Source organism: Lissotriton helveticus, chromosome 5_1, assembly GCF_964261635.1.
Source record: "Lissotriton helveticus chromosome 5_1, aLisHel1.1, whole genome shotgun sequence".
NCBI lineage: Eukaryota > Metazoa > Chordata > Amphibia > Caudata > Salamandridae > Lissotriton > Lissotriton helveticus.
In genome coordinates, this window is record NC_136065.1 from 1,223,356,337 (window position 1) to 1,223,382,573 (window position 26,237).

At 49.2% G+C, this 26,237-nt stretch overlaps 1 protein-coding gene across 4 annotated transcripts in view; it reads right to left on the bottom strand.

The window, feature by feature from the left end:
• ATE1 (arginyltransferase 1) overlaps positions 1–26,237 on the bottom strand; it is a 489,063-nt gene that overhangs the window by 206,341 nt on the left and 256,485 nt on the right. For 3 of the 4 annotated variants that reach the window (XM_078643941.1, XM_078643939.1, XM_078643942.1), the window contains exon 7: positions 21,282–21,410. In XM_078643941.1, the coding sequence (XP_078500067.1) occupies positions 21,282–21,410 (129 nt within the window). Of the gene's footprint in view, positions 1–20,004; positions 20,134–21,281; positions 21,411–26,237 lie in introns of all 4 variants that reach the window. The other variant, XM_078643940.1, reaches the window with a different exon arrangement.

The window sequence follows — 26,237 nt, forward strand, 5'->3', positions numbered from 1 at the left end:
TAATGTGCTGGGAGAATCTGTTTTATGAAATTTGAACATCAATAAAGAAAAGACTGAAGAAATTTAAAGTGTATTGTATCTGAATTTTTCTGGAACCCCACTATCGAATAGAACTTTGTTTTTTGTCCCCTGCGGTATTCTCTAAGATAATTAGAGTGCTTCTGTGCCTAGGGCTTTACACTTTATGCCCAGACTGTTATAATTGTAATGTTTAGGAGTGCTGTAATCAGAACCTCAACTCTCGATATGAAAAACAATCAATGACAAACTGCACTAGCATCAGTGTCTCCTCTTTAGACCTTTATGGTCATCATATTAGCAACTTGTGCACTGTACTTCTCGTTTTGGCTCTACAGAGGTTACAGCCACCAAATCTTTTGGAAATGGCATAGCACAAACGTTCTGCTTTTCCACGTTAAATCATATTTAATTTAAATCTTATAATAGTTGCACATTTAACCAACTTGTGTTTAACAAAAAAAGCTACTTATCTTTAAAAATGCCTGTTAGAAATGGGGGTCTCTAGTTGGAATGGGTTTGCACCTTTGTCCAAATAGGGACCCTTCTTCCTAGTCAGGATAAGGGTGTTACACTCCTAAAATAACCCCTGCTCACCCCCTTGGTAGCTTGGCACAAGCAGTCGGACTTATCTTAGCAGCAGTGTGTAAAGCATTTTCACATAATCAACAGTAATACAGTGTAAGCACTACAAAAGGACACCACATCAGTTTAGAAAAATATCCAGTATTTTTATATACTTAAGACAAGACCAAAAACGATAAAAATCCACAATACAGTACTTGAAAATCTTCAGTTATTACAATATGCTTGAAAAACAGTTCCTTGATGTCAATAGCTCAGTCCTGGGCTATCACGGCGTCATGAACAAACAAATCCAAACAGTTCTGACTGACCGCGGTGTCGCAGGTCAGTTACGGTGTCGGGGAGACCCACAAACAGTACCTTTAGAGATGCAGGGCGTTGGTGACCTCTCGTTGAGCTTCCGAAAGCACGGCGTCCACAGAAGTCGGTTCCGGAGGTCGGTGCAGGAGTCGTCGGGCCCTCGAAGTCACACACGTTGCAGATCAAACTCTTCTCTGTTGAAGTTAGGAGCGCTGGCGTCGGCAGGCTTCTGGTGCCGCGGTGTCTCGAACCACGGTGCAAGCAGCGGCATAGGTTTCGGCGTGGAGCGGCGTCGTTGGGGATACCAAGACGTCGTCGTGAAGCGAGGCGGTACGTCGTCGGTGAACAGCGGCTCAGTGGCGGCGTCAGCAGGCGTTGTCAGTGAGATCAGGGTCGCGGTGCCCTCTGCGGTGCAGACACGCAGTCTTCGACGACATCGTCGGGTTGCTTTTTCTTCTGTTGCAGCGAAAAACACACAGTTCTCAGTGCTGAGGGCAGAAGAGCTTGAAGTCTTTGCTGTTCCTGAGACTCCTTGAACAGGGGGCAAAGCTCTACCTCAAACCCTTGTAGAAACTCACAAAAGTAGATTGCAGAAAGTTCAGTCCAGTCCTTTCACTGCCCAAGACAGAAGCAGCCACTGCAGGCCAACACAGCAAAGCACACAGCAATGTTGCAGTTCCTCCTCTCCAGCTCTTCTTCTTGGCAGTCTTCTTGGTCCAAAAGAGTTCTAAAGTTCAGGGGTCTGGGCCCCAATATTTATATCCCAAAATCCTTTGATCTTTTAGGCAGAGAGTGTCTGTGCCCAGCCAAAAAACTGTTCTGCCTTCTCTGGTGTGGCTTCCTGGCGGGAGGTGGAGACTGCATTGTCAGAGGCAGACCAGGCCTATTCAGGTGCAAGGAAATCTCCTCCCCCTACTCTAAATGCAGCCCTTTCCTGACCCACCTAGACTATCTGGAGCCACTCCTGCTCACCAGCCCCTGTCATCCAAAACCCAGACAGTCAATCCACAAATCCAGCAGAGGCGCACTGGATGATTAGGCAAGAAAATACCTATTTTCTAAAAGTGGTATTTTCAAACACAGAATGTAAAAATCACCTTCACTAAAAGATGCATCTGTAGATTCTGAGTTCAGGCATACTTAACTTCATCTTCCTACCTAGTTTCCAGGGCCAGTCATGTTTATAAGATGTTAGAAACAAACTCCCCATTCTGTCCTATGGGGAACAGGTAGCCTTGCAATAGTGAAAAACGAAATTGGCAGTAATTCACTATCAGGACATGCCACACACTTCAGGGCATGCCCTACCTTTCACATACACTGTACCCTGCCCACAGGGGTACCTTGGGCCTACCTTAGGGGTAACATATGTAAGAAAAGGGAAGGTAAGGGCCTGGCAAGGGGGTGCACTTGCCAAGTCGACATGGCAGTACCAGACTGCACACAGGCTCTGCAATGGCAGGCTGGAGTTACATTTACTGGCTGTTTGGGTGGGTGGCACAATCCAGTGCTGCAGCCCATCAGCAGCATTTGATTTACGGGCCCTGGCACACAAAGTGCATTTTACTAGGGACTGACACATAAATCAAACCGGCCAATCATGGAAACACCAATCCACAACACATTTTACCACAGGAGCACTTGCACTTTGCCACTGATCAGCAGTGAGAAAAGTGTGCAGAAACGCTAAGCCAGCACAGGGCGTGGCTAAGAGCCGATCATGGCGGCCGTGTAGTTGTTCAGCTCCGTCCGTAGCCCGCGATACCTGCTGTTAATCCTTCACCCTGATCACGCTACCCATCCGGTCTCCACCCCAGGAACCTCTGCGGTAACTGGTGCGGCAGCAACGACCGGCAGCTGCCTTCCGACGCTGCTCGGGACTGAGTGAGGACGTGCTGACTACCTGGGCCTGCGCCAGCAAGTGGAGCCGCGGCCTCGATTTACAACGCGCCCGGACTTGCAGCGGACGGCCAGCGGAACACAGCAGGACTGCTGGAGGTACCTGGCGGTACAGGAAGCGGCTGCACGCCTGACTCCCTGTCCCTACACCCACTGTCTTGCCCCCCTGAACCACCTGGAGGGACTACCCCTGACCCACCGGATCCGGCCCACTTGACGGCGGGCCCCGACCGGCACACCGACGCGACCCCACAGCAGCGAGGCCTGCGCACCTCTGGGGACCGACACTCTGCACGACGGCTGCCTAGCGTTGGGAGGTGCGGGGGTGCCCTGAGACCTGCTGCGTCGACCGGAGGGCGGACGGCGACTGCACGACAGGGCCCGGCTCCGCATCTACATTGAGGGACGCCATCTTGCTTCGCCTCCCGGGACACCAGACCGCCACGCCATTAACGAGAAGGGTTGCCAGGCGCGGCGCCCAGAGGTACGAGCTATGCACAGTGGCAGGAGGGGCACATCGAGGCACTCATAGAATGCATGAGCGCGCACAGGAGTTAGCGGACCCCGGAGCCACCCTGAGTCGAGTCACAGGGGAGAGGTCGCCGCGACCTGACACACCACTACGGGGGCTACTGCGCAGTATTACCGAGGGCCCTTCCTACTGCCCTCCGGCATGACGAACCAGCCTGCACCGACTCACGTTGCCCCAAATCGCGCCACTGTGGCGCAGTCGGCACTCAGCGTAGCGTACCAGCACCTGCCCAGAGCGCTACACTTGTCATAGACCCGGCAAGCTCCTTAACTACTCACAAGCACCTGAGCCATTGGTATCCCATCTCCTCGCGGACCGACTGCTGCGAAGACAGCCCGACCCTACGACATTGTCCACTGCCACGTCGTGAGGACTGTGAGGGGTGTGAGTGCCAAGCGCAGTAGCGCCCTGCACACCAGATCTATGGGACGACATAGGGGCAAAGCCCAGGACCAGGGCGCATCGACGGACATGCAGTCCACCGGCTCGGAAGACCCGCTGGCCTCCTCAAACATAGACGTTATCCCGCCGACCGGGAAAGGATCGCAGGACGCCAAATTGGACCTTATCCTGAACGAAATAAGGGCTACGAGGGAAGCGCTTGAATCGCGCATGGACAACATGGCAACGGGCCTCTCCCTGCTCCGAGCAGATCACAACAAACTTGCAGAGAGGGTGTCGGAACAGAAGATAGCGCTTAATGACCTGATACCGCAACAGACAGAACACTCAACAAAGATCGAGGGCATGGAAAAACAACTTAAACAACTTTTGGACAAGGTGGATGATGCGGAAGGGCGAGCCCGGCGCAACAACGTCCGCATTTTGGGCATTCCGGAGCGCAGCGAGGGGAGGAACCCTACCCAATTTATGGAAGACTGGCTCAAACAGATGGTAGGCCCGGAAGATCTGACTGCCCTATACAGTGTGGAACGAGCGCACAGGATGCCATCCAAACCGCCACAGCCAGGGGCGCCACCGCGTCCATTGATCGCTCGCCTCCTCAACTACAAAGATCGGGACACAGTCCTTCATGCAGCTCGGGAGAAAGCACCAATCCGTTATGAGGACAAGACTGTGTCGGTGTACCTGGACTTTACACCGGCGGTACAACGAGCCAGATCCACCTTTCTGGGGGTAAAACGCAAACTCCGCGAGCGGGAGCTGAAATATGCCCTCCTGTTTCCCGCCCGTCTCAAGATTCTACATGGCAACAGATCGCACTTTTTTTATTCACCGGAAGAAGCAGAGGAATGGATGGAAGTAACGCTCACACCGACAACCTCGCAGGACCCATTTGCCGAGGGTGAGAACAGCGGTCACCGACACCGGCCGGACCGACGACGTTCTACTACTGACGCTGGCCAAGCCCCCTCAACTCGGAACCCCCCCGACTAGACAGGAAACGGCGACCGGCTTGGAGGGGCAACCGAAGGTGGTGCAACTCACGGAGGAAGCACTGGCTGCTCATGACGCGGGCACAGCGAGAGACGTCGCCAGCATATCGGGCACACGCACTGAGGTCTCGGGATCGGCGGACAGCCTGCAGCTCTTCCCCAAGATTACGGCGCAAATGGCTGCGGAATTCTGACACCGACGCCTTGAACACTAACTGGGTGGTAAAGTATGAACTGTATGCCTGGTATGATTGGCCACAAACAGGTGGGTGGCCTGAAGGGCTGAAACCTGCTTAGGGCTTGCTGTGTCACCGCGGAATAGCACTGATCGGGATCGAATTGACTAAACCCCCTATCATATGAACATGGTTATGTTTGACTGTCACCCATGTTGGGTACCGAGGTTTGGACCCCCGGTCTGTTTATCTGGGGACCTCATTGTTCAGGGGTTAACTGTTTATTTGGCACTCTCCCACTACTATAGGGTACACTTGGTATGCTCGCCCACGAGCACAATATTGACACAATATGCGATCAGACATGGGGACACTTAATGTTTACACCTTGTGCACCTGGAACGTGAGGGGCATGGGCTCGGTCTACAAAAGACATAGAATACTGGCACAACTCAACCGAAGAGGGATCGTGATAGCTTGCCTCCAAGAGACACATTTGAACACTGATGAGGCCTCGAAACTGTCCAAGAAATGGAAGGGCCAACTCTTTGCCACGTCCTACTCTGCATTTTCAAGGGGGGCGGCTATCTAGCTTCGCAATTCTGTGCCCTTTCAACCTGTGGAGCAGAGAATTGACAGAGAGGGGAGATATGTATTTGTGAGGGGTATGCTGGATGGTGCCGCTGTTGTACTCGGATGTGTCTATGCACCTAATTCAGGACAATCAGACTTTTTAGCCAGTCTCAATGGTGTGTTAGTAGATTGGGCAGGTTATCACTGGATTGTTGGGGGGGATTTTAATGCTGTGCTAGATGTTACATTGGACAGATCACACCCAACACTACACGCCACTGACAGCAGGAAACAGGCGGCTGCGCTGACGCAATGGGCAGAGGGTTGGGACCTGACAGATGCATGGCACAATAAACACTTATCTGACAAGGAATACACTTTCTTTTCATGGCCCCACCAGCTACACACCAGAAAAGACTGAGTGTTCTGCTCCCGCCCTCTCTTGGAGGCGATCCTCACGGCACAACACATGGGGAAGACGCTTTCAGACCACAACCCTGTGGAACTGACGTTACAATGGGGCAGAGGGCAGACGCCAATCCAGACGTGGAGATTACCTGTAGAACTACTAGAAGACGCGGTCTTCAAATCATCAGTAGCGTCCGCCATAGAGACCTACTTTGATACGAATGCTGAGACTGCTAGCTCCAGACAAATAGAGTGGGACGCATTTAAAACATACATAAGGGGCGAGGCGATGGCCACCCGAGTGGGTATGAAACGGGAGGTGATTGATGGCCTGAAGGACATAGAGGGCAAACTGGCCATGCTAGAGCGGGAGGCAGCGGGCACGAACCTACCCTTTACGCCGCTACAGGAAGCACACATCAGACACGCTGAACTGCTTGAGGACTTACGCTTACTGGACTACCGAGAACACACTGCCAGACAACACACGCAGGCTGATAGGTCGGGACCACTATTAGCTCGCATCATACGGGACTCCCCGACGCACCTTCCTATATTGGAAATCGTGGACCAGGGAGGCACGTTGACCTCGACTCAATTGGGAGTCAACACTGCGTTCAAGGAATACTACACTACACTGTACGGCCGGCATCAGCCCGTATCACAAGTAGCATTAGAGGACTTCATGGAGGGGTTAGATCTCCCCCAGCTGACAGTTAGGCAGAGCGATGACCTGAAACGTCCTATCACCGCAGCGGAGATTAAACAGGCTATACGTGCCCTCCCGAGGAATAAAACCCCTGGGACGGACGGCTTGCCCGTGGAATTCTATGAGGCGTTTGCCAACATACTTGCCCCACGGCTACTGATTGTTTATCGAGAGGCGCTGAGGACTGCCACCCTACCGCAGACATCCCTACAGGCCTTGATAACTTCCCTCCTGAAACCGGCTAGAGACGGGATGCAAATGGCTTAACACTGACTACAAAATACTGAGCAAGATATTGGCCACTAGGTTAGCGCAATATATCCCCCAGTTGATCCACTCCGACCAATTTGGGTTTGTGCCTGGTAGGAGTACAGCCATGAACCTTCGTAGACTGGCCCAATTGATGCCACGAGACCGAGATGACATGTGCACGGAGGGTTGTATCTCCCTAGACCTGAAACAAGCCTTCTACTCCCTCAGATGGGACTTCATGTTTGCAGCATTTGCAAAATTCGGGCTGCCCCCGGAATATGTTGCATGGGTCCGACTACTGTACACCCAGCCCACAGCACGGGTGCGTACGTCTAGATGTATCTCTGAACCCTTGGCCATTTTCAAAGCCACCAGACAGGGGTGCCCGCTCTCACCACTCTTATTTGTCCTGGCGCTCGAGCCGCTCCTCTGCCGGCTACGGGGGGAGGCTTCTCACCGGGGCATTCAGAGAGGCGGGAAGACTCATGTGGTGTCCGCGTACGCGGATGATATCATCCTATACCTCCGTGATATACGAGGTGACCTAGCCCCCATACCCACGCTCTTCGAGGAATACCGACTACTGTCGGGCCTAACGATTAGCGGGCCCAAGTCGTATGGCTATTGCTTTCATGCTGCCGGTCCATCTACACCACTGCTTTTCCCGCCATACACTTTCCACATGGCGGAAACCACTTTCCGCTATCTTGGAATTCAAATCTACAGAGGTGAAGAGGAGATGATAGACGGCAACCTGGGCAGGGCAATACGGGCGCTGAAGTCGCAGGTACAATTTTGGACATCGCTGCCCCTATCGGTGATGGGTAGGGTAGCGATCTCTAAGATGGTGGTGCTCCCCAGACTCATTTACTTCTTCACTAACCTACCGTTCCTGATCCCAGCGCCAACTTTCAGGATGCTGGACACACTACTGACAGAGCTAATATGGGGGTCGGGGCGGAGACGCATAGGACTTGCCAAATTGCAGCTGACCACTGGGACAGGAGGACTGGGAGTACCGGACTTCCGGGCATATAATTTCGCCTGTCAGCTACAATGGCTGGCATACTGGCTAGCAGGCCGAAACCTCCATGAGATAGACATGACGGAAGAGGATCGCTCCAAAGGGACGATCCATGCCCTGCTATTGCCCCATTTGGAACTCCCTAGGGACACCCCCCCCCCCCTCTCCTCCGACTCGCAGTGCGATACTGGCGGAAGGCGGTTAAGTACACAGCCCCAGCGACTTCATACGCCCCCACGATCCCATTACTGGGTATTCCACTAGAGTCAGGAACGCTCTCGGCGCAAAGACTAACATCGTGGCACGACGCAGGGGTCATGCACGTTGGAGACCTCTTTGCAGATGGACACCTGCTGTCCTTTGAGGACTTCCGGACCGCACATCATACACCAGGAGGTTCGTTCTTCTTACATGCTGGTTTACGTCATTTTGTGACACTGATGTGGACGCGAAATGGTGATGAGCCTCCCATTAACCCACTGCTGACGATGCAATACCTAATGGGGACGGGTAGCCACCTGACTAGATGGCTTACTACCGGCATCAGAGCGGGGAGGGCGACGTCTCTGTTGCATCTAAAGGCGAAATGGGAAGCTGACGTTGGACGGCCGATCGAAGATAAGGAATGGGAGCGTATCCTACAATACCCCAAGACAGTGGCTAGGAACCCGAAGTTCAAGTTTATTCAATTGATGATAATGCATAGGGCGTATCTCACACCACACCGTCTACACGCTATGTTCCCTGACGCTACAGACTCCTGCCCTCGGTGCAATGCAGATGATGCCTCTCTGCTACACATGCTCTGGGACTGCCCGAAGCTGGGCTACTTCTGGACCACTGTACAGGAAGAGCTCACTAAAGCGGGTGCGCCCATACTGCCACACACCCCGGAACGTGCGCTATTGGGGCTGGGTACAGCGGTGTGCAAAAGGAATGTGTCGACACGCTTCACTGATTTGGCTATGCTGCTTGCGAAACGTGCTATAACCATGCGATGGAATTCGCCCAAACCACCTGACCCTGACATGTGGAGGTCTGAAGTTGTACGCTGGAGCAGGGCAGAGGGAGAGGCGCTACAACGCGAAGAACGCAGGGGTCATAGGAAGTATTGATATCACTAGACTGGTTCACATTGCTAGGGGCTTTCGAGGCAGAGAGAGGCGATGTATCTAATGTCCCATCCCCCACGGTTTGAATTAATAACTTGTCTGTGATGCATAGCCAATTATCACGGACGTCCATGGTGCACCACAACACAACTGAACCGGGGTACCCCGCCATACTATCGGTTATGCCTCTAGCTGATTGCAATGACTACTGTATCTATCAGCAGCTGCTTTTGGGAGTAGCCAAATACCAATGTACATATTCAATTATGCATATGGAATGCCTAGGGTGGAGATGCCAGGGGAGGGGTTTGTGGGGTTCTTGTTTACTTACCTACAGATGCAACGAAACAGAAAATGTATACATCATATGCCTTCAAAATGCTGCATAGAACTTATTACTGAACTGTTACTTGTATGATGGAAATAACATGCTATGCTTTAACTACTATGCAAATAAACAAATTTAAAAAATTTTTTTTTTTTAAAAACGCTAAGCCAGCACAAGCAGAGAAAACAAGCATTAGAAATGCAATCGGGCTCGGATTTATTTGAGTTTGAGCTAATGGCATTGTAAATGCCAATGTCTTTTTGCCATGTGTTATGGAGTGTGTGCATGTGGTGTGTAGTGGAAGTATGTTGGTTGAATTGTAATTTTACCAATGGTGGCATGCTGTGCTTTATATGAATATGTTTAAAAGTAAAGTGTACCATACTGCGATTGCTTGGTGGAAAAGTGCACTGCCGGCTGGAGGTGTGTGTGCCTGGTGGAAGGGTGCACTGACGGCTGGTGGGTGTGTGCTTGGTAAAAGCGTGCACAGATGGATGATGGCTGTTGGTGTTTGTGCATGGTGAAAGCATTCATTGACGGCTGGGGGTGTGTTGTGTGTGTTGTTTTCTGTGTGCTGGTGAGTGTGTGCTGGTGAGTCTGTGGGGGTGAGCCTGGGGAGTGAGTGTGGTGGTGAGTGTGTTGTGTTGAGTGGTGACAAGTGTGTGGTGTTGAGAGACTGAGGTGTGTGGTTTGTGTGTGCGTTATGTGTGTGTGGTGTATGTGTGTGTGGTGTTTTCTGCACACTCACACACTGCCCCGTAACATTCACACACTGCTCACCCGCACACTCCCAATGTCACCCTGCATAGTCACACACTGTCACATAGTCACACACTCAGCAGCACACAGCACTCAACAGCACTCTGCCCTCAACAGCACTCTGCAATCAACAGCACTCAACAGCACTCTGCCCTCAACAGTACACAGCACTCTGCCCTCAACAGCACACAGCACTCTGCCCTCAACAGCACACAGCACTCTGCCCTCAACAGCACACAGCACTCGGCCCTCAACAGCACACAGCACTCTGCCCTCAACAGCACACAGCACTCGGCCCTCAACAGCACACAGCACTCAACAGCACACAGCACTTTGCCCTCAACAGCACACAGCACTCTGCCCTCAACAGCACACAGCACTCTGCCCTCAACAGCACACAGCACTCTGCCCTCAACAGCACACAGCACTCTGCCCTCAACAGCACACAGCACTCAACAACACACAGCACTGCACTCAACAGCACTCTGCCCTCAACAGCACTCTGCCCTCAACAGCCCTCTGCCCTCAACAGCCCTCTGCCCTCAACAGCCCTCTGCCCTCAACAGCACTCTGCCCTCAACAGCACTCTGCCCTCAACAGCACTTAACAGCACTCTGCCCTCAACAGCACTTAACAGCACTCTGCCCTCAACAGCACTTAACAGCACTCTGCACTCAACAGCATTCTGCACTCTGCACTCAACAGGATTCTGCACTCTGCACTCAGCAGCATTCTGCACTCTGCACTCAGCAGCATTCTGCACTCTGCACTCAGCAGCACTCTGCACTCAGCAGCACTCTGCACTCAACAGCATTCTGCACTCAACAGCATTCTGCACTCAACAGCACTCTGCACTCAACAGCACTCTGCACTCAACAGCACTCTGCACTCAACAGCACTCTGCACTCAACAGCACTCTGCACTCAACAGCACTCTGCACTCAACAGCACTCTGCACTCAACAGCACTCTGCACTCAACAGCACTCTGCACTCAACAGCACTCTGCATTCAACAGCACTCTGCACTCTGCACTCAACAGCACTCTGCCCCCAACTGCACTCTGCCCCCAACAGCACTCTGCCCCCAACAGCACTCTGCCCCCAACAGCACTCTGCCCCCAACAGCACTCTGCCCCCAACAGCAGTCTGCCCTCAACATCACACAGCACTCACCAGCACACAGCACTCACCAGCACACAGCACACACTATCAACAGCACACATCACTCTGCACTCAACTGCACTCAGCACTCAACAGCACTCAACTGCCCTATGCCCTCAACAGCACTCTGCCCTCAACAGCACTCTGCCCTCAACAGCACTCTGCCCCCAACAGCACTCTGCCCCCAACAGCAGTCTGCCCTCAACATCACACAGCACTCACCAGCACACAGCACACACTATCAACTGCACTCAGCACTCAACAGCACTCAACTGCCCTATGCCCTCAACAGCACTCTGCCCTCAACAGCACTCTGCCCTCAACAGCACTCTGCCCTCAACAGCACACAGCACTCAACAGCACACAGCACTCAACAGCACTCAACAGCACTCTGCACTCAACAGCACTCAACAGCACTCTGCACTCAACAGCACTCTGCACTCAACAGCACTCTGCACTCAACAGCACTCTGGCCTCAACAGCACTCTGGCCTCAACAGCACTCTGGCCTCAACAGCACTCTGGCCTCAACAGCACTCTGCCCTCAACAGCACTCTGCCCTCAACAGCACTCTGCACTCAACAGCACTCTGCATTCAACAGCACTCTGCACTCTGCACTCAACAGCACTCTGCCCCCAACTGCACTCTGCCCCCAACAGCACTCTGCCCTCAACAGCACTCTGCCCTCAACAGCACTCTGCCCTCAACAGCACTCTGCCCTCAACAGCACTCTGCCCTCAACAGCACTCTGCCCTCAACAGCACTCTGCCCTCAACAGCACTCTGCCCCCAACAGCACTCTGCCCCCAACAGCACTCTGCCCCCAACAGCACTCTGCCCCCAACAGCACTCTGCCCCCAACAGCACTCTGCCCCCAACAGCACTCTGCCCCCAACAGCACTCTGCCCCCAACAGCACTCTGCCCCCAACAGCACTCTGCCCTCAACAGCACTCTGCCCTCAACAGCACTCTGCCCTCAACAGCACTCTGCCCTCAACAGCACACAGCACTCAACAGCACTCAACAGCACACAGCACTCAACAGCACTCAACAGCACACAGCACTCAACAGCACTCAACAGCACACAGCACTCAACAGCACTCAACAGCACACAGCACTCAACAGCACTCAACAGCACACAGCACTCAGCACTCAACAGCACACAGCACTCAACAGCACACAGCACTCAACAGCACACAGCACTCAACAGCACACAGCACTCAACAGCACACAGCACTCAACAGCACACAGCACTCAACAGCACACAGCACTCAACAGCACACAGCACTCAACAGCACACAGCACTCTGCCCTCAACAGCACACAGCACTCATCAGCACACAGCACTCAACAGCACACAGCACTCAACAGCACTCAACAGCACACAGCACTCAACAGCACTCAACAGCACACAGCACTCAGCACTCAACAGCACACAGCACTCAACAGCACACAGCACTCAACAGCACACAGCACTCAACAGCACACAGCACTCAACAGCACACAGCACTCAACAGCACACAGCACTCAACAGCACACAGCACTCAACAGCACACAGCACACAGCACTCAACAGCACACAGCACACAGCACTCAACAGCACACAGCACTCTGCCCTCAACAGCACACAGCACTCATCAGCACACAGCACTCTGCCCTCAACAGCACTCTGCCCTCAATAGCACTCTGCCCTCAACAGCACTCTGCCCTCAACTGCACACAGCACTCAACAGCACACAGCACTCAACAGCACACAGCACTCAACAGCACACAGCACTCAACAGCACACAGCACTCAACAGCACACAGCACTCAACAGCACACAGCACTCAACAGCACACAGCACTCAACAGCACACAGCCCTCAACAGCACACAGCCCTCAACAGCACTCTGCCCTCAACAGCACTCTGCCCTCAACAGCACTCTGCCCTCAACAGCACTCTGCCCTCAACAGCACACAGCACTCAACTGCACACAGCACTCAACAGCACACAGCACTCAACAGCACACAGCACTCAACAGCACACAGCACTCTGCCCTCAACAGCACTCTGCCCTCAACAGCACTCTGCCCTCAACAGCACTCTGCCCTCAACAGCACTCTGCCCTCAACAGCACTCTGCCCTCAACAGCACTCTGCCCTCAACAGCACTCTGCCCTCAACAGCACTCTGCCCTCAACAGCACTCTGCCCTCAACAGCACTCTGCCCACAACAGCACACAACACTCAACTGCACACAGCACTCAACAGCACACAGCACTCAACAGCACACAGCACTCAACAGCACACAGCACTCTGCCCTCAACAGCACTCTGCCCTCAATAGCACTCTGCCCTCAATAGCACTCTGCCCTCAACAGCACTCTGCCCACAACAGCACTCTGCCCACAACAGCACTCTGCCCACAACAGCACTCTGCCCTCAACAGCACTCTGCCCTCAACAGCACTCTGCCCTCAACAGCACACAGCACTCAACAGCAACCAGCACTCAACAGCACACAGCACTCAACAGCACACAGCACTCAACAGCACACAGCACTCACAGCACACAGCACTCAACAGCACACAGCACTCAACAGCACACAGCACTCTGCCCTCAACAGCACTCTGCCCTCAACAGCACTCTGCCCTCAATAGCACTCTGCCCTCAATAGCACTCTGCCCTCAATAGCACTCTGCCCTCAACAGCACACAGCACTCAACAGCAACCAGCACTCAACAGCACACAGCACTCAACAGCACACAGCACTCACAGCACACAGCACTGCACTCTGCACCCAACAGCACACACCACTCTGCACTCAACAGCACACAGCACTCTGCACTCAACAGCACACAGCACTCTGCACTCAACAGCACACAGCACTCTGCACTCAACAGCACTCTGCCCCCAACAGCACCGTAGCGCTGCTCTTTAACGTAAACGACAGACGGGTGCCGTGCACAGTATGTTCGCTTGGGAGCCTTGAGATTACCGGCTCAGGATTATCCCTCCTGGTAGGTTTTGCATATGCACCCTTTAAACACAGTGTTTAAAATATTGGGGGTTAAGAAGGGTCCTTCATTTCTCTCCGTTGGTTTGCGGTAGCCTCATTTACGTTCTGTTTACAGAGGTGGGGCTCCTCCTCCACATTGGATGTGGCTGCCTCATCCAGCACGTAATGTTTACAGAGGTGCCCCCTCCCGCGTTGCCTGTTGTCTGAGCCTTGATTTACACAGCACATATGGCAGACACCATCGGAAGCAGTAGATCAGTGGAGGCTTGCGCGCGCACTCCCCTCTCGGAAACGCAAGTTACATGCATAATTAAATATCGTGTTAGCCTCGTTTTGCACAAGGTGCTTGTGAGGATGGGTCTTAACAGTTCGCATCTGTGTTGAGCTCTTCTATTTTGACTTCCCGAGTCACCTATACCAGGATTATACTTTGTGTTTCATATATTGTTTGTTTACGAATGCGCTGATTATCGTGGGCTAGACTTGTTTCCTGCAGATCATAATGTGTTCTGCTGTCATTTGTTTGGCCGCAATGTCAGTATAAACCTGGCTTGGAAACAGCACGCATATAGGCAATTCTGGCTGGTGAAAGGTAGCTGTCTAGTCATACCAGGCTTTTAGAAGAGATGGTTGGTTTATCATGCTCAAATTGTTTTCAGTGAGTGTTATCTTGCAACACATTATTTGGTACAATATGTATGCATTTGCAGAATGCATGAGGGTAGCTAAAGGGTTGCTGTGTGTTGCGAAGTGAAACCGATCCATACGTAATATTAATTTTACATTTCACCGGGGAAAGCACTATCATGGCACGCATTATTTGGAGAAGAAACAAATAAAATAATACTGTGAATACAATTAACAAAGGCACACTGTTGCCTGAAGTCGTACTTAAAAGAAAGTGCACTGTGAAATTTTTTCAAGCTGCTTAACTAAAACGACTACGAAATCAAACAAAGGGAGCTGCGCGCTGAGCGCTGCTGAATGGTGAACGCGCCCGGACATCTGGATTCACTTACGGAGGCACCCTGACAGCTCCTAATTATAATTAATGTACTTCTTTGCGCGAGCACGAACGAAATATGCCCAAAATGGCGGAACAAAACTACATTTACCCTATCACTTCAAGCCTATTAAAACGAAAACACAAGGAAGACGAATCACTGGCCAGATGACAGAAAACGCTAAGGAATGTGTGGAATTCCTCTCGCCAAGGCCCTAAGGATACTTCTTCTTTTTTTTCTTATAACATTAGGATCTCGAAACTCCTCCCCCACTTACAGTGGGGAGGAGTCCGAGCCCTAAAAACCATGAGGTCAGAAAGCAAAAACTCTGAGGAAACACGCCAAAAGATGCCAAGTCTAACAATGTCTTTCTGGTAGAGACTCTACCTCAGCGTTTCCCAAACTGTGGTCCGCGGACCCCCAGGGGTCCGTGACACATTCCCAGGGGGTCCGCCGGACTGGAGTGCCTTCCGTCATCAATACTGAAGCGCTAAGTAAATCCTTTTGTTTCACGTGCAAGCTTTCAACTGAAATAAAGGTACTTCACCTTTAAATCTGCACGTCTCCTCTGCATAATTTCTTCGAAAACACCTTTCAAGCGCCCATGCGCTGCTACAAACCTTGTGAATGACAGCGAGGGGCTCTGGCTGTGCAGTGCGCAGAGGCTGTGTGTGGGACGGACTGTAGCAGGCAGCTCAGATTCAGAGCTCCGGTCTCAGGAATTCAAGCATAGCAAACCGGTAAGTTTCTTGGAAGTTGCTAAAAAAAAAACCTTCCTGAAACTTTGGATTCCAGAGGCTGCAAGCAGTGTTTGTCTCGTTGATGCGCAGTGACGCCTCTGCCAGCAAAAGCGATACCAGACCAAGGTATTGGCGGACGTGGCCATTACAAGTATAACATAATGGTGTTTGCAGCATTATACCAGGGAACCGCCCTATCACAGGCCGAGCCTTCCTCGCCACTCTTACGTGTTTGAGAATAAAAGTGCATTTCCCAATCTCTCCTGCTCTGTTTATTTCTAAACTTGCAGCTCCTCATCCCCAGAGCGCTGGTAGAATGAGTCTACCCCGCCATCGGGCAGTGCTTCTGATTATGTTATATTTGGTTTTGTCTTACAGTGGAATGTATTCATGTCCCACACATTAGTAAAGCCATCTCAGGAGCGTACGGGCCGCTGCCAGTGCTCTCTCTGCTCGAGGTATCCCAGATTCTTGAGGCCTTCATTGGTGACACATTAACCCTTTTCAGAGTGTATAGACAACATTCTTGGAAAGAGGCCATTGCAGATAGGCAGGCTTTGAGTGACAAACCTTATCTCTGGTTTCAAGCACAGTTAGTCCTTATTGGACAGCATCTTCGGGTGGTATTGTCGTCACCACTCATGGCCTGAGGCTTGTGGAATTATTTCACTCCTAGTTATGTTCTCTTCGTGCTTGACTTTACAAGGGTACTGAGGAAGTGTAGTCAAGACTTGCACTCCGGGGATCTTCAGTATTTGGAACTCTGATATGGTGTGACAGAAATAATTACACTCAATAGTCTTATGTACAGCCAGGGCTGTATCTTTGAAAAAGGGGAGGGATTTTATTTACAGGTAGGAAAGTACTGCAGTTAAAATAATTTCACAAAATCAACAGTCAGTAAAACACAATAATATCACTTATCTGGTACATTTATCACCTGGGCACCATCTCTAATGTCATCTAATGAGTGTGTCAGCTTTTCTTGGAAACTCAATGTTTTTCTGCGTTTCTGCAACTGTTCAAAGGGGGCACAGGTGGGTGCTTCAATGTATGGTTTTGACTATAAATTATCATGTTTCCTAGTTTGCTGTCCCAGAATATTTCCTCTGCTTCATGGACCAGTCTGAAGTTGGATCATCAGTTCTGAGGTGGCAACAGGGTACCTGTGGGTTCTGGATGGCTCATTTATTTTTGACAATCTCATGCAGGCTGCAGTCCACAAGCCTTCCTTTCTGGATCTTGGCAGATAGGGCCCTCTGTTTCTTCACACTGGTCCATAGAGCTACCTCCTTCAAGGTTACTGTAGAGGCGACTTTTCCAGTATTTATGTCAGGTCCTTGCAGATAAAATCCCTTTGAAACATCTCTCTGGGCACTGCTTTCTTCTAAGTCCAGATGAAGTACATCTATTGGCTGGATGGGGCTTTGGGAGACTGGTTGGATCTTGGTGCCAGACAGAACCCACTTTCCTTATCTGGGCCCAGTGCATGTTTCCTGGCTTGCTTCTAAGACTCGCTGGAAGGCAGGTTGTGAGGCTGGTATTGATTCCTAAAGTTACGTGAGTTAGATTGACCTAAACCGGATACTCTCAGCCATGGACTCTGGTTGCTAGATTATGGCCAACACTAAACGAAGGGGATGGGGGTGCACAGAGTTTGTTTGGTGCAGCAACAGAGATGCTTCTGTACAGGGTCTGGATTGTATTTGCACTTAGCTCAACAAAGACTATAAGGTCCCAGAGCTCAGATTTCGTGAACTGTTTGGTAAGCAATTTCTTATGGCAGCAAGATTAGTAAAGATATCCTGAAAGGGAACAAGATTTTTGTGCTGTTTCATCCTGTTTTCCATATTACACATATCATCTTGTATACACAGTCTTCCTGCAGTATCACAACACTCGTATGAGATCACTGATTTTATTCTCACTAACATGAACACAAATGAATGTGTGTCCTCATGTAACGTAGCTGGTGCTATGTAAAGCGCTCTGATACCCGATTCGGGTCAAGTTCGCGCTATATAAAACTCTGCAAAAAAAAAAGGCAAAACACCAGCATTCCGGCACCTCGGACCAGGAGGAGCACTTGAGTGTTTAATTAACATTGAAAAGTTAGTCGCCGAGATGCAGCACCATCCTTCCATTAAAATGTTTTTATTTGTGCATACTTTTCAAGATAAAATAATAAAAGCTTTAGTAATGCAAGTATTTGTTTGGTGTGTACTTGTTTGTGGATTTTTTGCGAATTACTGTTTTAATTTTTTGAAATTTAAATTGTAAAAATTGCTTGGGGGTCCCCGGCCTCCAGTAGTGATTCAGTGGGGGTCCTCAGGAGACAAAAGTTTGGGAACCACTGCTCTACCTGACTGCAGGTTTCTCACCTTGTCAATACCCCTAAGTGCCAGACTGCATTTGAAGACTTTTCCCAAAGCAATTCCTTTGCACGCCGGTAGGTGGCATTGCACAGCTCCAAGTCAAATCTGTCCTGCTCCACATGCAGTATAGCTGCACCACATCCGCGCGCTGACGCCAGCTCCTTTCCTTCTGCGTCTTCTGACGCAGATCCGGCGGTCCCTATCTTTTGTCAGTTTTAACAGCCTTACTTACTCCCAAAATCTTTTCAATGTACTAGTATGTGCCCTCCTAAAACAACAGTTTTAAACCATGCAGATAGTGTCATCATGAGATGACAATGATGGACACCCATGATGTCGTTCTCTGGTGTTTCGGCTCCATACACGGTTCGGTGTCATGTGACTATTGTGCAAACATGAAATGAAAGTCTATCTGCGGCCACAAAGCCAAACTCGCCTGCGTGGAACTCAGTCTCATTCAAGGTCGAGGGCATAAATGCACTTTTGATCACAAGGCCGGTCTAATGATGGATCGTTATCGAAGTCATGAAGCTCAGGTAGATTGAGAAAAAGTAAAAAAACATATGACCTCCAATCATGGCTCCCTTTCTTCCTGAGACTCCCACAGTTTGGAGTTATGGGCTGCCCCAGTTACTTCCACTTCACAGAGTCATTCCTTAGCTTTGGAACGGATTCCGACCTTGCTCCCATTGCTTAACCATTTTCCCAGGCCTTCGGCGATGCACAACAGTTCCATTAGCTGAGGCTGGCCATGGATCCAATCTTTGGTACCCATCCAAATCTCTCTAGAGTGCCTTTGGGCTTTAAAGATTGAAGGTGACCTCCAGACAGATTACCACCATTGGATCTGTCCCTGATGCCAAATGCGCCTCTGGATGTGTATAAGTAAGTCATCGGAGCCTAAGACCAAAGGACAGCTGCAGTCTGTTCACCCTAACAGTGATAACCATGACAAACAGTAAACTCCTTGAAGTCATGAAAAAGCATGAAAGTAGGAATTTAGGTTATGGTACACGATTAGTTGCACACTTAACAGTGCATAATATTTTAAATCTTCCTATGGCATATAATTCCAGTCCTCGTCCTTCAGCTTCAAGCAAGAATTGAAGGCGAGAGAGGCCAGCATTATGTTAGTGTGAATCCCCTAATATAAGAAGAAGGCTTAAAACATAACAGATTTTACCTTATCATCTGGTTCAAAGTACTCAAAAGCTGAAAATATGAAGGGCTTTGAAGAAAAAATTAACAAGCATATTCTCCCAACTAGATAGATTTAGACCCACTTACACCATTAGGTTGAGAACAAGAGAACATAATAAGGTCTGCCAATACTACAGGGTACAGCTTACACCCCCCATTATCCTCATCATGAAATCAACATTAATCGAATGATTGTTTCCCACAGATGTGGTCTTTACCACCCCTCCTCCATCAAACTTAACCATGCAAGATGAGCTAGGAGGGCAGATCTTTTAACATGGCAATTGAAGCTGCACTCTCCCTGATTCAACCACAAGCACTCTTTCTGTACTGAGCCAGCTTGAACTTTAGAGGCAACAGCAACATTCTGCCTCATTCATCCTCAATGCACTTGAGATCTGCGATCAAAAAACATTGTAAAAGAAGAGAAGAGCATGCATGCTGCATTTGGGAAGCATACCTCTATATCGTTGCACTCTTGTGGTGCATCCTTGTGAATGGCCATCTGATACTTGGCATAGAGCGCTGCAGACTGGCAGAAGGTTGATGAGAATTCTGGGTCATCCATGGAGACAGGTACTAACCTCACCTTCAGAGCAAGGGAAATTCAAGCAGAGGGTGGTGAAATAATATTTCTGACACCAAGATGCTTCTGAAGGGAAGGCAAGTGGAAGGTCTCCTCAGGCCGGTCTCCAAAGCTCAGCCACGTGTGTCCAAAATCAACCAACAAGTACTCAACATCAGAACGAGCCAAGGTCACCCACCTCTACTTACTAACTGATTTCACAAAAGCTCTGCAGACAGACCCCTTTGTGTCCATTGGTGACCCAATGGGATAGAAGCACTGCACTCCCCAAGAGACCTGCAACTGGAGAGAGTCCTTCGATACCAAGAGCAGGAGAGGAAGATGCACTCTCTGGAATTGGCTGGATATAGTCTCCAATATCCAAAGCTATAGGCAGGTACGCCAACTGCTATTGGACAGAGGCCTACAACACCTGCAGCAGGATTCATTCCTGAGATTCCTGTGGCTGGCTCAAAGTGGACATAGATTCTGCCTGACAGGGACTCTTGAGCCTTCACAGTGGAAGATATTTTGGCCTCTTAAGGCTCATGGTCTGAAAGTCCTATATCAATCCATAAATTTGGAACACTTAATTTTTCACATCACTACTTTTTTAGCCTCAGCAAATGTCCGGCATGCATGAATGAGGAAAAGTAATTCAGTTACTGGCTGTGTGAAGGAATTTGTAACAGGATTATTGGGTGGGCTTAGTGGAACATGCTGGGGCTGAGGGTGGCATGCTGAGACCTTGCCTACAGGAATTACCTCTATAGACAGAGGAATGGCTTTCCTATCGGGTGGGACATTACCGAGCAGTGGAGAGGCATGTTCAAACTCTGGAGAGAATTCCAATGGACTAAGGAGAGGGCACACTGTGGCTACGGTGAAGGAGGAGTAGATAGTTCTTATCACAGGATAGCTCCCCTTCCCAGAAGAAAGATGATGAGATTAATGAAGAGAGCTTCATTCATTGGCTCTTCACATAGAATCAAACACTGCTGTCTGTCGGAAAAAATAATGCTCTACTTATTGTTTTCTTCCCCACACACTCACTTTCCTATCATTTAACAGTACATTAACAGAGCGATTCACAAACAGAACCTACACTAAGTATTTGGGAAACCAAAGGGTTCACTTGATGCACGGAACTGACACCTAGCGAAGGCTCTGACCTGGCTGACGGTCGGCTTATCAGGCGGATCCCCATGCACTGTCATCTGGTAGCGCTTGTACACCTGGTAAGACTCCTGGAACGTGGCTTTGAATTGGGAACTGGCGGGAGAGGACTGCACCAGCCTCACCTTCAGAAGGAGTGAAAGACAGAGGCATTACTCAACTATCACAGCCGAAAAAAGCAAGATTTGACACTTCGATAGTACTGAGCATGCAACAAACATGGATGAAGCCTGTTTTCGATCATTGCCACTTTTTTTTATACAAACTTTGTTGCTTTTACATATACAGTTAGATGTCTTTATCTGGCAAAAAAAAAGAAGCATTGCATTACGTGCGTCATTTCCATCATTAACACTTCATGAGCCTGTTGGCAGCAATAGTAGCAATTTAGGAAATATCAATTTCACCAATGAAAAAGTTGGTCCGTCAATGTGCAGCACAAACTTAGATGTACAGGAAAGTCAGTCATACATCAGTAAACCCTGGTGCACAACCACGCATTACTGGGCTTAAGCGTAGACATTAGTTATGAGGACCCTTAGAAGTCTAGTACCATGCCTGAAGGGAGGAACGACATGGTCTAAAGACTCAAAGGCATGGTTGAATAGTAAAACAGTATTTAACTGTAGATTTAAGAGTCTCAGGCCCAAGGAGGAAATAGGAGAAGACGGACATGAGTCTTCAAAGGCCAGGCCAGGAGGTAGGACAGTGGTAATGTGAGGGGTGTCACAACAGACTTAGGATTCATTCGAGCACCTGCTTGAGGGATCACAAAAGTTGCCAAGACTTCTGACAAGAAACAAGTTGCTTACCTGTAACAAGAGGTTTGCTGCAGATCAATATTTATCACGTTTCTTGAAATATCAGATAAATGCCATAATTTTTTTTAATTTATTTACTGACCAAGTCCAAATAAATTATGTTTTTTCTAAACAGGGCAACATTGGGTAGGGTGTGGAGGAGGGGGTATTCAGGACTCCTTTATGCAGTCATCTAGGCACACAATACATTAAGCATTAGCACTAGTTTCAGGTAGATTATGCCTATTGGTTATTATATTGTATTGCAACATTTTTATGCGATTACATCCAGGTCTTCAACAGTTTACCTCCTTTCTTTTCGTAAACTGTTGAAGACCTGGCTGTTCCCTTAATTCCTCCTCTCTCGCCTCACTCATTCTATCATTAGCGCTGGGACGCTTACGGGCAGCCATGCGCTCTAGAAATCTGTAAACATAAACATAAACAACCCCAATGTGTGGTGCTTAAGCGCTTGCCTACAAGGGTAGCACGTTATGCTATGTACGGTGTGTAGGTGGAAGAGTGTCCTTTCTTTTGAACCTATGTGAGAAGTGTTACCATGTTGTGTGTGATGACCCACGAGGTGCAGTTATCGTGTTATAGGAAGCAGATCATAGCTGCTTGATGGATGAAGAAGTGTGAGAGAAAGGCAATCAGTTTAAATTTGTCAGCAAGCTGGCAGCTTTTCGATTTGTCTGCATTTGAGCCACCTGTGAAAACTTCCACAAAGTTTTGGAGATGGCTAAAGAGATGTGGGGGGCTGAGATCATTTGAATCTAGTAATAAAGTGCAAATCTACTATGACAGGCGAGTAACTCTGCTGCATTTTGCAATGTGTGCATGTTCCCAAGCTATGCAGACTACAAAGTTGCATCCTTGCTCTAGCAGTGGAAGAGGGACTGACTGTAGAGGTGACTTGTGCTGTGTGTCCTCTCCTGAGTGTGAACAGATGAAAAGAATATGCTACTTGCCAGTATGCATCTGTTCTTGGCATGTAGGGCTGCTGACATTCATATCTTGTGCATAGATCTCCGCCTAGTGTCAGGTCCGGATGATTGCACTTTGTTGTCCTGGAAGAGTCTTCGAAGTATCACGAGATAGGTGACTCCTCCCCTGGACTACAGTGCGCATGGGCATCTTCTCCATCCTCAGATTGTTTTTCGCCATTGTGGCAAAGATGGAGTATAGTAAGTAAGAGATGGCCATGCAAAAGAGAATCCTGCAGCTGCAACAGGCATCGGGGAGGAGGGTGGGCGATATGAATGTCAGCAGCCCTACATGCCAAGAACAGATGCATACTGGTAAGTAGCATATTCCGTTCGAGGCATGTGGGCTGCTGAATTTATATCTTGTGCATAGACTGTATAGCAGTATCTCCTCTAGCAGTGGTGACCTGTACCAGCTGCAGCAGTCTGAAAAAGAGTTTTAAGGACAGCCTGGCCTACCGCAGCTTGCTGCTTTGACTGCACGTCTACACAATAGTGTTTAGTGAAAGTGTGTATGGTAGACCATGTAGCTGCTCTACATATGTCTTAAAGGGGAATATTCCCTAGGAAAGCCATGGATGCCCCCATTTTACGCGTAGAGTGTGCTTTTGGGGGAACAGTTAGAGTGCGTTTAGCTTTTTGATAACATATTTGGATGCACTTAACTATCCACCTGGCTATTCCTGACTTTGAGATGGGATTACCTTTATGTTGTAGTGAAAAAGCAACAAAGAGTTGCTTTGTTTTACAAAATGATTTAGTCCTGTCCACATAATATAGCAGAGCTCTCCTGACATCTAGTGTGTGTAGGGCTCTTTCAGCCACTGACTGTGGGTTTTGAAAGAAGACTGGCAATTCTATGGATTGGTTGATATGGAAAGTGGATATGACTTTTGGCATGAACTTAGGGTTAGTCCGAAGTACTACCTTATTAGCATGTATTTGCATAAAAGGTTCTTGGATGGTTAGTGCCTGTAGCTCACTTACTCGCCTGAGGGAGGTAATGGCAATTAGAAATGCCACCTTCCATGTTAGAAATTGTAATTCACATGAGTGGAGTGGTTCGAAAGGAGGTCCCATAAGTCTGATAAGTACTATGTTTAAGTTCCAGACTGGTGAAGGTGAGTGCTTTGGAGGGATTATCCTTTTAAGACCTTCCATAAAAGCTTTGATTGGTGGTACCCTAAACAGAGACAGATGTTGTCTGTTCTAGAGATATGCTGCAATAGCAGCAAGATGTAGTCTTATAGAAGAGTATGCTAGATTGCATCTTTGAAGGTGCAAGAGGTAACAGATAATGTTTTGAATGGAAGCATCTAATGGATTGATTTGGTTATTGTTGCAGTAAATTACAAATATTTTCCATTTCGCTGCATAGCATGCTCTAGTAGTTGGCCCTCTTGCCTCCTTGATAATGTTCATGCAATCAGGAGGTAAGTTAATGTATCCAAACTCTAAGACCTCAGGAGCCAGATCGCTAGGTTCATCTGATTGGGATCTGGGTGCCTGATTTCTCCATGGTTCTGAGTTAAAAGATGAGGCACGAGGCGCAGTCTTTGGTGGGGGACTACAGAGAGTTCCAGGAACGTTGTGTACCATGGTTGTCTCGCCCGTGTGTGAGCAACTAGGATCATTGTGAGTGACTGCTGACGTAGTTTGCGTGCCACTAGCGGAATCAGTGGAGCTGGTGGAAAAGCGTACGCAAATCTGCCTAACCAGTTCATCCATATCGCATTGCCATGTGACTGTGGATGTGGGAACCTGGCGGCAAAGTACTGGCATTTTGAGTTTTCGTTTGTGGCAAACAGATCTATCTCTGGCTGCCCCCATTTTTGGAAGACTGGTTGTAGAACTTGAGGGTGAATCTCCCATTCGTGTAGCTGTTGACTGTGTCTGCTTAGCAGATCCGCTACTTGATTGTCGTTTCCTGGCAGGTGTTCTGCTAGGAGAAAAATGTTTTTGGGAATTGCCCATTTCCATATGTTCTGTGCTAAGTGGGACAGTTGTGGAGTGTGTGTCCCACCTTGTTTCTGAATGTAGTACATGGCTGTCATGTTGTCCGTCCGGATCAACACAGCCTTGTTGCACAGGTAGTTTTGGAATGCTTTTAGTGCCAGAAATATTGCTAGCAACTCTAATTGGTTAATATGCAGTCTCCTTTGTTTGATTGTCCAGAGCCCTTGGACTGTGTATTGTAGTAAATGGGCTCCCCAACCTGTCAGTGATGCGTCCGCTGTTAGTACTACTTGTGGAACCGGCTCTTGGAACAGTCGCCCCTTGGAAAGGTTTTGTGGGTTCCACCACTGCAGAGAGTTGTGAGTGCGACTGTCCACCAACACTAGGTCAGCTTGGTTCCACTGCCGTGCTAGGCATTCCTGTAGTGGACGCATTTGAAGTCGGGCAGGGGGGACTATGAATATACAAGAGGCCATCATGCCTATTAGTTGCATGAATACTCGAGCTGGCAAAGAGTGTTGTGGCTGGAATTTCTGAATGAGAGTCTGGATGTTGGCTATCGTTGATTAATTTGGATATGCCTTCGCTAGGGGGGTGTTTATTGTAGCCCCCAGATATTCTTGTATGTGGGAGGGTTGTAGATGTGATTTTGGGTAGTTCATTGAAAAACCCAGGCTGTGTAGCAGCTGGAGTGTTTGAGACGTATGGCTTGCACACTGCGCGTACGAGTGTGCTTTTATGAGCCAATCGTCCAGGTATGGAAACATGTGGATGTGTTGCGGTCTGAAGTGTGCAGCTACTACTACTAAACATTTTGTGAACACTCTTGGGGCTGTGGTTACCCCGAAGGGGAGTATCTTGAACTGATAATGTTGACCTTCTATTGTGAACCTGAGGTATTTCCTGTGAGCTGGATGTATAGGTATGTGAAAATATGCGTCCTTGAGGTCTAATGTTGCTAGGAAGTCGCCTTGCTGGAGTAATGGGAGTACTTGTTGCAGAGTGATCATATGGAAGTGCTCTGAGAGTATGTATTGATTTAGAGGTCTGAGGTCTAATATTGGTCTGAGGGAGCCGTCCTTTTTGGGAATAAGGAAGTATAATGAGTATACTCCTGTTCCTTGGTGTTGAAAAGGTACTGGTTCTATGGCTCCCTTTTCTAGCATGGACTTGACCTCTTGTTGTAGCAGGGTTATATGTTCTTTGGACA